We start from the raw sequence: 17,109 nt of genomic DNA, 5'->3' as shown, positions 1-17,109 counted from the left end.
CACGGCCATCGTGTAGGCTGGTGTGGGGGCGGTTGGAAACGTGCAGGGATGGCTGCAGCGGCGTGCCCGTGCGCCGAACCGGGTATGGAAGTAGCAGTAGCCCTAGGTCGGAGGGCTTGGGGGACGTGGGTGCCTGGGGGGCCTCATGGCCGAGCTGTGTGGCCGCGCGATAGAGGGTGGAGTGCGCGCCGACGCTGCAGAGGCCAGGTCGGGGGTGACGGCATGGTTGGAGCTGGCAGACAGGAGCTTATCGGCTTCGTTGGCCAGGGCCTCGAGGTCCGTGAGGCTGGATGCCACGATCGCCGGGCGGATGCTGGGAGGCAGTTGGCGGATAAAGAGCGTGCGGAAGAGGGAGCTGGGCGGTTTCTCGTCGGTCAGAGCAAGCATGTGTGAGAGCAAGTCTGACGGCGTGGAGTCACCGAGGCCCGGGAGGTCGAGGAGGTGGCAGTTGCGCACGAATTGGGAGGCTGTGAATTTTTTAATGAGCGCGGCCTTGAGATTTGCGTACTTGCCTTCCTCCGGAGCATTTTGTAGTGTTGTCCAGACTTTCGTGATTGTGGAGCTGCCCAGGGAGGCGAGGAGGTAGTCGTACATCATTGCGTCGGCGGTGATGCTGCGGAGTCGGAATTGCGATTCGGCTTGAAGGAACCAGGCGGTGGCCAGGTTCTCCCAGAACTCCGGCAGCTTCACAGAAACTGCGTTTGTGCCAGCCATGGTTACGCTTAGGAGTTGTCCTGAGCGTCGGGGTCACCAATGTAGGAGTCTTCGTACTCCTAGCAAAAAATACTGAACTCGGAGAGGTTCAACAGAAAAGGTTTAATTGTTGAGGCTGCATGCTGAACACAAAATGGAGTCAGAGACTACACAAAGCACAACTCTCTTTCATCAGTGCACAGCTTCGACTGCTCCTCCCCCGCTTTGGGCTTAACTATGTTGCAGATCGAGTTTCTTAAAGGTGTGATCCTTCTTAAAGGCATGACGCCTGATTTATAGTCTACGGACCGGAAAGCGGATTGTGTCCGTTCTGTGATCGGTACGCCACACTATAACAGAACACCGAGATTGGTTGGTGTTAACAACTTGAGATATATGCAAATCAATGTGACTGTGGATGGAAACTCTATTTGTAGCCCTTGAAACTCCCTGATCCACACCTATGTGGCCCACAAAGACAAGAAACTTGGACACCCTGAGATAGTGTATTCACATTATTATTGATTGTCCTGTGTGCAGCAGTGCTATTCTACTCCTTATCTACCGCTCATACCAGCATGTTACCGATATGGTAATTATCACTGCTCCACATTTTCCATTATTATTAAATTGAGCTGTAATGGAATGCTGTAGTTTGATTGAACAGAAATTAAGTTAATTATTATGGGGCAGATCAAATTGAAGTCAGCCAGAGAAGTATTTTGCAGAGTAAATAGCCTTTAACTGAATGTGCTGTATTTAGTTATAATTAAAATTGATATAACTACTGCCACCAGAGTCCATGCGAGTCGAGTGTTTGCTTTGGTCATTGATGCAGTGCAGACAGAATGGATGAAGGAAAAGTAATACAGGAGGAGGGCAGGTTGCCCTTTCCACAGGAGTTACAAGCCAAAAAATAAAAATGCTTGGCCTTGACAGAATAGTGGTGTCTGTGCAACTATCAACTCACCTGAGATCCCTTGCCCCAATTGTAACTGCTTTACTTGTAGTTGTGAGGGTAACTGCAGCGATTGGCTTTTATGCTACAGGCTTCTCACAGGCCCAGGAAGAGACAGAATCAGCAGTCCACGATGTCAAACTCTTCTGGAGATGACCGATGCTGCATTATGTAGTTAGCACCATTCAGGACATCTCCAAATCTAGAAATCAAGATCCAACTATCTTGAAGTGCTTATATGTGATTACTGGCGGAAAGACAATGACAATGGTCCAAAATTTTCCATCGGAGGCTTCTCGCAGGCGGATGTCTCCGACCAGCAAAAAATCTATGCATTTACCTGGTGGCCCGGGAGGTATGGAGGCTTACAATCCTGGGCGTCTCCAGGTGCATGCGGGCAGAGGCCCACGTATCCTAGGGGTGCATGCGGTTCGCAAGCGTAAAGCCTGGGCGTAAGAATTTTGCAGGCATTCAGCGGGCAGAAGTTGGGCAAATAGCGCAACTCTCCACCCGCAGAGGCCCATCTCCCGGGGATGCGGATGATCTGTCAAGAAGATCGCAAGTTCCGGGTTTTAGCGCATGCGTTTCATATGCCTACACCTTGTACTTGCACGGCCCCTATGGGCTCGTACGCACCCGTAGGGCGGTCACAAAATACGGCCCAATATGTATATTGATGCAACACAACTCCAGTGTGTAATGCATTTTATTGCTTGATAATTGTATAGCCCATCCGCATGAATCCGAGTTGGTTTCGGGAAATATTTTCACCATTTATTTGCCACCAAATGTAACTTCTCTCATACAACCCATGGACCAGGGCGTTATCCAAAATCTCAAGTGTCGTTACAAGAAAGACTTCCTACGTAAACTGATAAGCCAAGATGACAATACAGGTATTCACACATTTCAGAAGGAATACAATCTTAAAGATGCCATCTTTAATGTTGCATGTTCCTGGAACTTGGTGAAAGGTCACACTTTGAGACAAGCCTGACACAAATTGTGGCCCTCTGTACTGTTTGCTGAAGGTTCTTCTTCAGAGGAGGAATTCCATGGGTTCAATGTTCGTCCCAAGAGGAGTACAGTAATGGAAATGGCTGGCATGGTGAAAAATGTAGGCCCAGCAAACCCTCTACGTCACCTCAGTGAAAGTGATATTGAGCAGTGGGTTGATGCAGATAGAGAAGTTGCTGTTGTGCATATGCTAAGTGATGATGAAATAATGGAGAATGTTTTGAATCCAAAGAAAGAAAAGGAAAGTGAGATGGAAAGTGAAGAGGATGAGATTTCTGAAGAGAACAAGATTTCTTGGGCTAAAGCTGCGGAAGATTTTGTTTTATTACTCAAATTTGCTGAAAGCCATTCTTGCTATTCTGCCCAAGAAGTTATGCACCGCCATATTCTGCATTCCACCTTTCTATAAAGAAGGCAAGAGTCCACTAAGCAAGCAGACACCTGGGACATGTTTAAGAAAGGTTCCAAAAGAGTTGAAGCAGTGGAAGTGCCTGAAGAATCTGTTGAAGTGCATGATCCTGATGACCCAACTGACATGGATATTCCTGATCAACCAGTTGACTTGGAACAAGTGTACAGTCAACCACTGTACTTTATACTGTACTGTACAGTCATTTATATGTTTTGTTTTACTGTTAAGTAATTAAAGAGTTATGGATTACCCTCAACTGGCAGTACTGTACTTAATCAAGCATCTTCCACCATCCATTTAACACAACATTCTGTAGTACCCAATTACTGTATACTGCACATTTCTTGATTTTTTTATTTTTCTTTGTTAAAAATAGCCTCGGTAGATAACCCTCCCCGTCATCCGGAATTTTTGATAAACCGGCAACACGCCGGTCCCGTCGGTGCCGGATACCAAAGAGTTTCCTGTATCTGTTCCAGCCAGGCACTACATAATTTATACTGCCAGATTCCAACTAGAATTCCCCAGGTTAGGAGAGAACTCTGCTGTTGACTTCTTGCAGGCAAGCCTGGAGCCTCATTCCAGTTGTTGAAATGTAAAGCCCTGATTTTAACTCAGAACGTGCTTCGAACGCGGGGCCGGCGAGGCAAGCGTCAAGTTCATCTCAGCTCGCCAATATAAGGCCTGGGCCATTTTAACTTCCAGGCTTTATTGAAATTGACCAGGCCCAACTCCCGCCCGAAGCCAGCATCATTGATGTCAGGTTGGTGGGTGGGAGTTGGGCAAGCTCAGCAAGAGGCTGCAGCTGGGGACCCACAGCAACAGTACCTGGCAAGGTAGATGAAGAGGGGGGCAGGTCCCCAGTGGTCGCTGGGAGACCGAAGGATTTCTAGTGGTGCTTGGAGGACAACTCCTGCTCCTCCTTGCCCTCAAGGAAACCGTTAAAAAAAAATGTTACCTTCTTGGCCCTCTCCTGGTCCTGCTGATCCTTGGCATGGGTTTCCTTGGTGACACTTGAACCAGGCACCAATCTCACTGCTGTCAGTTAAAATAATGTCATGGTCTGATTGATGACATCTGACTTTTAAATGTCAGTGATGTCCTTTGACATGTAAGGGCCTTACATGTTGCCTGGAATGCGTCTGTTAAAGTGTCATGGGGCGCATGTGCAGTATGTCTCTGGTGAGTGCCACATGTCTGATATATTAGCCTTCTGTATGCCTCAATCTCGTCAGGTCCGGGAGGTGGGGGTTAAAATTGTGGCTTAAGTGTTCTAATGTGGAAGCATCTGTACTTTGAGTATATACTTAAAAAAAAATCTCTGTAGTGTTAAAAAGTGTCCAGGAGGTTGAAGGGATCTTCCCCGCCACCCCTCCCTCCTACCCCAAAGACTTTACAAAGCAGTCTTGACATCAAAATGGGGTTATACACCATAGTGTTAAACCCAATCATGACTTCTAGGAGGCTTCACTCTGCTTCACCTCAGAGACAAATTGTAACACGGCTTTGGAAATGGCCGCTAATGTTGGTGCCGCTGCAAAGCAGAAACCGAGTGGTTGCAATGCTAAAGTTGCAGTGTAAATGCATCCAAAGATACTATAAGACCACACAACATTCACCTGAGAATGTGCATGGAACACAAGTTCTGTCATTCACAGCTTTTAAAAGTCATTTTGAAAAGTATGATTTGTGAAATAAGGGATCGCATTGGAATACTGGCCTTTGGGACACTAAAATCATTAGTGGAAATGCACACCAAGTTAAAAGAATAGCAGAATGCAGATTTTAGAGAATTGAGCCAAAAGTAAGATGAATATATACCATTAGTAATCTTAAAACTTGGTGGTACTACTCTCGTCTCTTTCAGAAGGTCGTGGGTTCAAGTCTCACTCCAGAGACTTGAGCACATCATCTAGGCTGACACTTAAGTGCAGTACAGAGGGAGTGATGCACTGTCGGAGGTGCCGTCTTTTGGATGAGTTGTTAATCTGAGGTCCCGTCACCCCTCCCAAGTAGATCCCATGGCACTATTCGAACAAGAGCAGTGGAGTTCGCCCCAGTGTCCGGCCAATATTTATCCCTGAACCAGCATTACTAAAACAGATTATATGCCCATTATCTCATTGCCGTTTGTGGGATCTTGCTGTGTGCAAGTTGGCTGCTACATTTCCCTAGAATACAACATTGACTTCACTTCAAAAGTTCTTCATGGCTGTAAAGTGCTTTGGGATGTCGATTGATTGATTGATTGATTGCTTGCTTTTTCTTTTACTTTTTCTTTCTTTCCGTAAACTATAAGACGCAGGAACTATTAACACGCATGTTTTTACTCTTACAGAACTACGGATTAGAGACCGAAAACCTCAGAACGCTTTCCCATAAGCTGAATGCCTCAGCCAAAAACCTACAGAATTTTATAACAGGTAGACGGAGGAGTGGCCATTATGATGGCAGGGCCTCCAGAAGGCTGCCAAATGACTTCCTTACCTCAGTGGTTGACCTCATTGGTGCTGCCAAGAGCTTATTGGCCTGGCTAGACAGGTACGCTGCTGATATTATTCTGCCTTAGCAATAACCATTGAATGTCTGTCCACCTGTTGGAATACTGAATCATTAAAACAAAAATTTAATTGCCCAATCTCCAACCTCCCTTTCCTCTCCAAAGTCTTTGAACGTGTTGTCGCTTCCCAAGCCTATGCCCATCTTTCCCACAATTCCATGTTTGTATCTCTCCAATCAGGTTTCTGCCCCTCCACAGCACTGAAACAGCTCTTATCTAAGTCACAATTTACATTCTATGTGACTGTTCCTGTGGTAAACTATCCCTTCTCATCCTTCCTGACCTGTCTGCAGTCTTTGACATCATCCTCCTCCAATGCCTCTCCTCCGTCATCCAGCTGGGTGGGACTGCCCTCGCTTGGTTCCATTCCTATCTATTCAGTTGTAGCCTGAGAATCTCTTCCCGTTCCTGCACCGTTACCTCTGGAGTCCCCCAAGGATTTATCCTTGAGCCTCTCCTATTTCACTTCTGCATGCTGCCCCTAAGCAACATCATCCAAAAATACGTCAGGTTCCACATGTACGCTGACAATACCCAGCTCTATCTCACCACAACCCCTCATGACCCCTCCACTGTCTCTAATTTATCACACTGCTTGTGTGATATCCAGTACTGGATTGGCAGATATTTACTCTAACTTAATATTGGAAATACCAAATCCATTGTCTTCGGTAGCCACCACGAAATCCATTCCGTAGCCAGCACCTCCTATCCCTCTCCCTGGCAAATGTCTAAGCCTGAACCAGACCGTTCGCAACTTTGGTATCGTATTTGACACCGAGATGAGTTTCCGACCACACATCCGCTCCATCACCAAGACCGCCTACTTCCACCTCCGTAACATTGCCCGATGCCGCCCCTGCCTCAGTTTATCTGCTGCTGAAACCCTCATCCATGCCTTTGTTACTTGACTATTCCAATGCTCTCCTGGCCAGCCTCCCATGTTCCACCCTACATAATTTTGAACTTAACCAAAACTCTGCTGCCTATATCCTAACTTGCACCAAGTCCCATTCACCCATCACCCCTGTGCGCGCTGACCTACGCTGGCTCCCGGTCCGGCAAAGCCACAATTTTAAAATTCTCACTCTTGTTTTCAATCCCTCTATGGCCGCACCCCTCCCTATCTCTGTGTCTCTTCCAGCCCTACAAGCCTTCGAGATCTCTATGCTCCTCCAATTCTGACCTCTTGCGCATCCTTGATTTTAATCACTTCACCATTGACGGCCATGCCTTCAGCTGTCAAATCCCTAAACTCTGGAATTCCCTCCCTAATCCTCTCTACCTCTCTCTCCTCCTTTAAGACGCTCCTTAAAACCTAACTCTTTATCCAAGATTTTGGTCAGCTGTCCTAATATCTCTATGTAGCTCGGTATCAAATTTTGTTTGTTAATGCGCTTGTTAAGCGCATTGGGATGTTTCACTACATTAAAGACGCTATATAAGTGCAAGTTGTTGTCTAGTTAGACAACTAAGTTAAATTTGTAATAAAAACAGAAAATGCTGGAAATACTCAGCATCTGTGGAGAGAGAAACAGAGATAACATTTCAGGTCAATGACCTTTGATCAGAACTGGAAAAAGTTACAGATGTAACAGGTTTTAAGCAAGTGCAGAGGCAGGGAAAGGGGGAAGGGGAGGATTGAACAAAAAGGAAGATTTGTGATAGAGTGGAAGGCAGGAGAGATTAAATGATAAAAGGGATGATGGTGATAGGCAAAAAGGGGTTGCAATGGGACAATAAAAGAAACAAAAGATGGGTCTAGCGGAGCTAAAAATGACAAAAGCAGAATCATTACCAGCAAATGTTGTCCAAAAAACTGGGAGCAGTGGTTATGATCTGAAATTGTTGAACTCAGTGTTGAGTCCGGAAGGCTGTAAAGTGCCTAATTGAAAGATGAGGTGCTGTTCTTCGAGCTACCATTGAGCTTCATTAGAACAGTGCAGGAGCCTAAGGATAGAGAGGTCAGAGTGGGAGTGGGGCAGAGTATTAAAATGACAAGTGACCGGAAGCTCAGGGTTATACTTGCAGACTGAACAGAGGTGTGCCGATCGCCCAATCTATGTTTGGTCTCCCCAGTGTAGAGGAGACCGCATTGTAGGCAGCGAATACAGTATACTATGTTGAAAAAGTGCAAATAAATCACTGTTTCACCTGGAAGGCGTGTTTGGGGCCCTGGACAGTGGGAACAGAGGAGGTAAATTTATGGTGTTTCTGTCTATGATTGTTCAGCTAGACAACTCATTTATATTTGTGGTATTGTGGCGGAGCCACCAAAGGACTCAGATCGTTTGTATATAATTCCTTTAACAACATGTTAGCTACAGTCTGAGTCTGTATCTTTATTTATGCTGTTTAACTGTACAGAGTGTGGTTACTTTAACAGTGCAGCTAAAACGTGATGACGTCACGCCGTTCATCACGTGATCCCCCACTGGCGGGAAAACGTGATGACGTCAGCCACGGGACTGCAGGGGCAGTCCTCGTGGAGCCTCCAGAGAGAGCAGACCTACATTCGATGTTATCCTGCAGTTTCTTGTTAAAGCCTGTTTGTTTCATTAAAGTTCGTTTTGTTTGATCGCCTGAGTAGAACTCAGTCTTTTAGTTAGGAACCCACGTTCCTACAGTATCTCTAACTATGTCTAGTCTAGTTATCCAACTTTTGGTGACATTTATGTTCCTCAAGATAAGGGGAGTGTTGGAGAATTTTCACCTTGTTCATGAGGGGCAGAAATTCCTGTTTGCACTATTTACCAAAGTCATTACCAAGTTGTTAATGCACCATCTTTTATTTAAATGAGCCAATGACTTAATCACCATTTTCATTGCCTGCCTCTTGCCCCACCTTAATCTTTCTACTGCTGAAATCCTTATTCCTGTTTTTGCCAACTCTAGACTTCTCCAGACCACTCCTGGCTGGCTTCCCATCTTACACCCTCCATAAACTACATTATCTCCAAAACTCAGCTGCCTGTATCCCGTCCAGCATTAAGTCCCACTCACCCATCTCCCCCCATCCGTGCTGCCTGGCACTGGCTTGCTCTCCCCAACACATTACTTTTTAAATTCACACCCTCATCTTCAAATCCCTCCTTGGCCTACACCCAACCTATCTCTGCAATCTCCTACAGGCTTAAATTCCTTCCTGCAACTTGCAGTCCTCCAACTCTGCAATATTGTGTGTTGTATCCCCTCCCCCTTCACCCTTCCATTGGTGGCTGACTTCAGCGGCCTTGGGCCAATTTCCTGGAACTCCCTCCCTAAATCCCACTGCCTCTCCATTTATTTCCTCTTTTGAAAGCCTTCCCAAAACCATTTTTTTGAACAAACTTTCAGTCACTCCTCTTAATCTCTTTCTCTGTGGCTTGGCATCCTTTCCTTTACTCTCTTTAAACTGTTTGAACATTTCTGATGTTGAAGGTGGTATATAAATGCAAGTTGTTGCTGATTTAGGTTACCCATCCAATTTCACATAGGGCTCTTCCAGCCAGGAGAGAAAGGAGACCTTCATGCAGCTAGTCTGAGCTAGGTTTGTATTCTATAGATGAAAGATCAATGTAATAACCAACTATGCGGTCCATAGAATTTTAAAGTACAAAAGGAGACCATTCTGCCCGTCGTATCTGTGCCTGCCCTTTGATAGAGCATTTGAAACTTAATCCCTTTGCCCTGCTTTCTCCCAATAGTTCTGTATCTCCCGCGAACAGGCTTGAAAGGCTGAATGGCCTACTTTTGTTCTTAAGTTGAAATAACTAGTTACCTTGAAATTACCGTGGACTAACTTAACGGCTGTTATTTTTATGTAGGTGTTAACACATTTGTTTTAATTGAGTTAATTCCTTGGTTGTAACAGTTGACTGAGGAGTGCATTAAACATTTGACTGCTAATGCTGTCAGCAGTGATATCCAGACCAATATGTCAGATTAGTTGATTCTTAGACTGCATATTATGTACTTTTCAATAAGGTTATCACATAACACAGCACAGTTTAATATTTCTCAAACTGTTGTCTTGCCTGCATGGAGATCTACAGCCTCACCAATGTCTTTGAATTTAAAATTCTCATCCTTGTTTTCAAATCCCTCCAGGGCCTCACCCCTCCCTATCTCTGTAAGCTCCTCCAGCCCTGCAACATTTTGATATCTCTGTGCTTCTCCAATTCTAGCCTCTTGCACATCCCCGATTTCCATCGCCCCACCATTAGCAGCCGTGTCTTCAGCTGTCTGGGCCCTTAGCTCTGGAATTCTCTCTCAAAACCTCGCTGCTTTACCACCTCTCTCTCCTCCTTTTGAGATGCTGCTTCAAACCTACCTCTTTGACCAAGCTTTTGGTCACCTATCCTAACATCATCTTACGTGACTCGGTGTCAAATTTTGTTTGATAATGTTCCTGTGAAGCACCTTGGGATGTTTTACTATGTTAAAGGCGCTATATAAATACAAGTTGTTGCTGTTCTGCAGTTGTAGGGGGTGGCGGTGGATGGATGTTTCTCAGATTGAGAGGTGGTTTGCAGTGGTGTTCCCCCAAGTGTCAGTTTTGGGTCCATTACTCTTTGCAATTTTTATAAACAACCTAGACTCAGGTGTATGGAGCAGCATCATAAAGTTTGCAGATGACACAAACCTTGGCAACATGGTAGATAGTGATGAGGATAGTTGTAGACTTCAGGATGACATAAACAGCATTAGTTAAATTGGCAGAAGCATGGCAGATGGAGTTCAATGCAAAGAATTGTGAAGTGATGCACCTTTGGAGGACTAATATGGAAAGACAGTATATTATAAATGCACTATTTTGAAAAGTGCAGATGAGCAGCGAGACATTGGTGTCCATGTACAATAATCCTTAAAGGTGGCGGGGCAAGTTGATAAGGTGGTTAAAAAAGCGTATAGGATACTTGAGTTTATAAATAGAGGCATGGGGCAGAAATTCAGCTTGTGCAGCGATGCAGAACGGGCAGTATCACATCTGTCGTCCATTATGCATCCTGTCCAAAATTCAGTTCTATTGAAGTCAATGGAACTGAGTATTGGATGGAACGTATTATGGATGCCAGATGCGATACTGCCCATTTTATGTCCCCGCCTATGTCGAATTTCACTCCCATAGACTATGAAAGCAAACGGATCATGCTAGAACTTTATAATTCACTGGTTAGACCTCAGCCGGACAATTGTGGACAATTCTGGGTGCCACAGTTCAGGAAAGATGTCAAGGCCTTAGAAAGGGTACAGATGAGGTTTACCAGGATGTTAACAGGGATGAGGGACTTCAGTTATGAGGAGAGGTTGGAAATATTAGGACTGTTCTCTTTGGAATAGAAAAGGTTAAGAGGTGATCTAATAGAGGTTTTCAAGATGATGAGGGTTTTTTGTTAGAATAGATAGAGAAAAACTATTCCCTCTGGCGAGTGGGTCTGATTTAAAATCATTGGCAAAAGATCTAGAGGAGAGATGAGAAATGTTTTTACTCAGAGTTGTCAGGATCTGGAACGCTCTACCTGAAAAGGTGGTGGAAGCTGATTCCATAAATAATTTAAAAAGGGAGTTGGTCAGGTACTTGAGGATGAGGAACTTACAGGATTACAGACAAAAATTGGGGGTGTGGGACTAAGCACAACTGCTCTTTCAAAGAGCCAGCACAGGCACAACAGGCCGAATGGCCTCCTGTGCTGTAAGTTTCTACAATTTTACGATTCTCTGAATTGTGAAGTTAATTGTAATTTATTTGGGTACTGTGTGCTGTATTATTCTGTGCTCAAGGTGTGCCAGTTTTCTTGCTGGAAAGGATCCAATTATATGAAAGAAGGATTTACCATTCTAAAAATTAAATTAATTGTTATTCATTCTGTTTTAGGTCTCCATTCGTTAGTGTGACAGAATACTCACTTCTAAAAAACAACATTGTTCAGCTGTGCCTGGAACTGACCACCATTGTGCAGCAGGTAAATGTGAAACTCTCATCGAGTAACCTTAGCACCAGAATTATATTGAGCTAGGTTGCCCTTTGTCCCATTATCACCACCGAATTTAAATGTTTCTTTGCTTACAATAATTTAACAATTGTGTTTATTTAAATCATAAAATGTGTTGGTGGTTTCATAACTGAGATTACAGCACCTGCTCAAATCGAAGGATGTGAAGTCACTGACATATTTTTGATTTGATTGAACAAGACATCAAGCAACACACAACATAAATCAGAAATCGGTTAATGACGCTTGGACAGAATCTCATTCATGATTATCTGCATCTCTGCCTCTGAAAGAAAAGTAAATCAGAAACATTTTAGCTATTGAACTCATGATCTTCAAGAGCTTATGAACTGGAAAGAGTTAGAAGGGTAGATGTAAGCTGACACATTGGATGATATATATACATAGTTTTATATCTGTGCTTCTTGGTCAATTATTTTGATTGTTAAAATGCTCTGATTTTACTCCTGCACTCAGCCATAAATGATTTGTAATCCAGCCAGTAATATTTCTTCAAACAGCTGGATTAGTTCTGCTTGAATCGGAAAGGGTTCTGCATTAATAGAAAAATGCGAGGGCCTTCAAAGGAAGACAATTTTATTTGCATTTTTTTCCCCAGGTGATAGGCTCCTACATTGATTTATAAAATGAGTAAGCTTTGAAATGTAACATATTGACGTCCAGGTTCATTATGCTGTGTCCTACTCTAGCTCATCCTTTCTCAGACTTCAAATCTGTGGAACTCCTTGTTCCTGTTCACTGCAAATGCTGTTTTTTTATACTGTGCCTCCTCTGAACTAAACTTTAAGCTTAAATGTGTAGCAAATGGAATGGACTCTTTTACTGTTGGGTTATACTGTATATAGTATGGAACGCCCACCTACCGTTCCTGATTTATCCCATAGACTGAACCAAGCTGAGGGACCACATATTTCAGGCTAAACTACAGATTTATTGCAAGAAAGAAATATACACAGAAATAAGTTAAATCAGCAGAAAAAATTAGCAATACTTAACTTTCATCAGTACAGTATATTGTTTTGAGTCCAACATAACAAATCATTTTTAGACTCTCAGTCCTATAAACTGAGTCTTTTGATGAGTTTTTATATCAGTGAATATCTTTACAAAGAGTTCTGTATCATCACAGTGGTTGATCTGATTGAAATGAAGAAATGGCCAATAGCTTCTTGTATTTATTACAGCTTAAAGAAGCCTCCAAGCACAGAGCTGTTAATTAATTCCCCCCCCTCCTGGTTTTCCCACCACAGTATTGCTGCCAGCTGCAATTTTAGTTACAGCAACCAAATACCTGAGGTTGGCAATTCCTCTTGCACTCAGAGGCTTGGAAGAGGAAGAAGAGCTCCTGCAGAGGGATTAAAAGCAGGTGCGATTACACAAGGGGCTATTTTCCCAACACCCACCCTTACCCTGGGGGATGCAGATTCGGCATTGCACCAACTCCCCGAGTTGGACCTTCAGACTACAATGACTGCAGAGTGCCGGTGGCTGCAAAGGTGACAAGAGCCTTGAGTTTCCACACCCACATCATTTCAAACCACCACCAAACAAGTCCACTCTGCTATGCACTGATGTATTGAGCAAATGACAGAGGTGTCACTTGTCACTGGAACCTCTTTGCCTCTCCCCACGGAAAAGCAGAGGCGACACAACACAGCACTCTTACCGGCCGGCAGATCTTCCTAAGATGCGGGGAATTACAGCTGGAACGTGTACTTATCTGGGTCATCCCAAACCCAACAGTTCATGAGCAGAAAGGGATTCGATTCAACTAATGTGCAGATGGTCTGGAACCATAGACACCAAGTGATGCAAACTAATAATTAAGTACTTTGTGGCGTACCGATCACAGAACGGACACAATCCGCTTTCCGATCCGTAGACTATAAATCAGGCGTCATGCCTTTAAGAAGGATCACACCTTTAAGAAACTCGATCTGCAACATAGTTAAGCCCAGAGCGGGGAAGGAGCAGTCGAAGCTGTGCACTGATGAAAGGCAGTCGTACTTTGTGTAGTCTCTGACTCCATTTTGTGTTCAGCATGCAGCCTCAACAATGAAACCTTTTCTGTTGAACCTCTCCGAGTTCAGTATTTTTTGCTAGGAGTACGTAGACTCCTACATTGGTGACCCCGACGCTCAGGACGACTCCTAAGCGTAACCATGGCTGACACAAACGCAGTTTCTGTGAAGCTGCCGGAGTTCTGGGAGAACCTAGCCACCGCCTGTTTCCTTCAAGCCGAATCGCAATTCCGACTCAGCGGCATCACCGCCGACACAACGATGTACGACTACCTCCTCGCCTCCCTGGGCAGCTCCACAATCACGAAAGTCTGGACAACACTACAAAACCCTCCGGAGGAAGGCAAGTACGCACATCTCAAGGCCGCGCTCATTAAAAAATTCACACCATCCCAATTCTTGTGCAACTGCCACCTCCTCGACCTCCCAGGCCTCGGTGACTCCACGCCGTCAGACTTGCTCTCACACATGCTTGCTCTGACCGACGAGAAACCGCCCGGCTCCCTCTTCCGCACGCTCTTTATCCGCCAACTACCTCCCAGCATCCGCCCGGCGATCGTGGCGTCCAGCCTCACGGACCTCAAGGCCCTGGCCGACGAAGCCGAAAAGCTCCTGTCCGCCAGCTCCAACCACGCCGTCACCCCCGAACTGGCCTCCGCAGCGTCGGCACGCGCTCCACCCTCTATCGCGTGGCCACACAGCTCGGCCACGATGCCCCCCACGCCCCCACGTCCCCAAGCCCTCCGACCCAGGGCTACTGCTACTTCCATACCCGGTTCGGCGCACGGGCACGCCGCTGCAGCCATCCCTGCACGTTTCCAACCGCCCCCACACCGGCCTACACGATGGCTGTGGGGCAAGCAGGCGCGCTGCTGTACGTTACGGACAGCGCCTCCGGACACCGTTTTCTATGCGACACGGGCGCGCAGCGCAGCATCATCCCCGTGTCCGCCCTCGAGATCCAGCAAGGCGGCTGTGGCCCTGCGCTGGCTGCTGCCAACGGTACCGACATCCGGACGTACGGCACCCGCACCGTCACCATCGACCTGGCAGGCCGCCGCTACCACTGGGAGTTTATCACCGCCAAGGTGCTCTCCCCGCTCCTCGGTGCGGATTTCCTGTGCGCCCACGGCCTGTTGGTCGACATGCCTCGGCACCGCCTCGTGGACATGAACACCATGTCACCTATCCCGGGCGCCATGGCTCCCCCCCAACCCGCCGAAATGGCGTGGCAGTGCCGCGCCCGCTCAACGGATGACTACTCAGCACTCCTGGCTGAGTTCCCAGCCCTCACCAACCCGACCTTCTCCGCGAAGGTTGCTAAGCACGGGGTAGAACACTTCGTCCCCACCACAGGCCCACCGGTGTATGCCCACGCCCGCAGGCTGGACCCGGCCAAGCTGGAGATCGCGCGGGCCGAGTTCGCCACAGTGGAACAGCTCGGCATCATCCGCCGCTCCAACAGCCCCTGGGCCTCCCCACTCCACATCGTCACCAAACCCGATGGGGGATGGCACTACTGGCGCCTAAACGACGCCACCACGCCGGATCGGTACCCCATACCGCACATTCAAGACTTCTCGGCTAGACTGGCTGGCCGCTCAGTCTTCTCCGCGCCCACAACCCTCCCAGGGCTGCGACTGACCGATGTCGCCTGCGGCCCGCCCGCCGTCACAATCAAATGCGACACCTTGGCGCAACCCCGCCCCGCAGTCCCGGCGTCCTGGCGAAAACAGGTGTCCGACATCGTCCACGGCCTCTCACACCCCGGCACCCACGCGTCCATTAGACTGGTGGCCAACCGATTTTTCTGGCGCGGCCTGCGCAAAGATGTGCGCGTCTGGTCCAGATCCTGCATAGCTTGCCAATGTGCCAAAATCCACCAGCACGTCAAAGCCCCACTCGAGGAGCTCACCGTGCCAGAAAGAAGGTTCAACCACGTCCACGTTGACCTCATCGGCCCCCTGCCGTCATCACAAGGTCACACGCACCTGCTGACAATCGTGGACCATACCACCCGCTGGCCCGAGGCCATTCCACTGATGTCCACCACCACCGCCGACATCGCGAGGGCGTTCATCGGTACCTGGGTCGCTCGGTTCGGCGCCCCCTCCGACATGACGTCGGATAGAGGCCCGCAGTTCACCTCTGATCTGTGGGCCGCCATCGCCCGAAACCTCGGGGTGGCCGTTCACCGCACCACGGCTTACCACCCCCAAGCCAATGGACTGTGCGAGCGATTCCACAGGTCCATGAAGGCGTCCCTCCGTGCCAGCCTCGAGGATGAGGCTTGGATCGACCGCCTCCCGTGGGTGCTACTCGGCCTACGCTCCGCGGTCAAGGAAGACCTGCAAGCCTCGGCGGCGGAACTCGTGTACGGCCAGCCACTGCGCGTACCCGGAGAGTTCCTGCCCACCGCCACGACCCCTGGTCGGCTGACCAGCAACGCCGCGCTTTCGCCAACCGAGCACAACAGTTCGCTCCGGTACCCACCGGCCGGCACGGCGAACCAGCAACCCGCGTACCACCTAGCCTGCACATGGCCAAATTTGTTTTCGTGCGCCATGACGCCCACCGAGGACCTCTGCGGCCCCCATACGACGGACCCAACAAGGTACTCCAGACGGGGAACAAGTTCTTCCTCCTCCAAGTGGGCAGCAGAACTGACAAGGTGTCGGTCGACCGGCTCAAGCTGGCGCACCTAGAGCCCGATGAACCCGTTCAAGTGGGCCAACCCCCACCGCGGGGCAGACTGCCTAAGAGCCCGACGCGTCCGACCGCCCCGCTCCCGACACCAACCGCCAAGAGCCGTTCCGGCCGTGCCATCAAGCCACCACGTCGGTTCGTACACTCCCTACTAGCGTATTCTGGGGGGAGCTGTGTGGCATACCGATCACAGGACGGACACAACCCGCTTTCCGATCCGTAGACTATATATCAGGCGTCATGCCTTTAAGAAGGATCACACCTTTAAGAAACTCGATCTGCAACATAGTTAAGCCCAGAGCGGGGGAGGGGCAGTCGAAGCTGTGCACTGATGAAAGGCAGTCGTACTTTGTGTAGTCTCTGACTCCATTTTGTGTTCAGCATGCAGCCTCAACAACGAAACCTTTTCTGTTGAACCTCTCCGAGTTCAGTATTTTTTGCTAGGAGTACGTAGACTCCTACAACTTAGTGATAATACTGATCTATACAGTTATTTTTTCTTTTAAAACACAACCAAATATTATTACATTGTTAACTAAATAAATACACGGTTGCATTATTTTTTTTACACAAATTAAACATTGCTGTCAAGTGTTCTCACTTTGCTGATGTTCGTCTCATTTAGAAGAAAAACAATTTTGAGTTGACCCAAATGAAGAATGGACCACAGCTTGGGTTGCTTGCAGAGTGAAGGTCCTTCTACTCTACCCAAACAGTGTTGATGAGCGTCAGCCTCAGAAGAACAT

At 47.4% G+C, this 17,109-nt stretch overlaps 1 protein-coding gene across 3 annotated transcripts in view; it reads left to right on the top strand.

The window, feature by feature from the left end:
- Positions 1–17,109, top strand: part of LOC147124941 (connector enhancer of kinase suppressor of ras 2) — a 1,271,510-nt gene that overhangs the window by 273,394 nt on the left and 981,007 nt on the right. For all 3 annotated transcript variants that reach the window (XM_085995047.1, XM_085995029.1, XM_085995038.1), the window contains exons 3-4: positions 5,419–5,621; positions 11,498–11,585. In XM_085995047.1, the coding sequence (XP_085851173.1) occupies positions 5,419–5,621; positions 11,498–11,585 (291 nt within the window). The remainder of the gene's footprint in view (positions 1–5,418; positions 5,622–11,497; positions 11,586–17,109) is intronic.

Source organism: Somniosus microcephalus, chromosome 1 (genome assembly GCF_052327205.1).
Source record: "Somniosus microcephalus isolate GS21.2 chromosome 1, FLI_Smic_1.0, whole genome shotgun sequence".
Lineage (NCBI taxonomy): Eukaryota > Metazoa > Chordata > Chondrichthyes > Squaliformes > Somniosidae > Somniosus > Somniosus microcephalus.
Note: the sequence above shows the minus strand (reverse complement) of the source record. Positions and strands in the feature narration are given on the sequence as shown.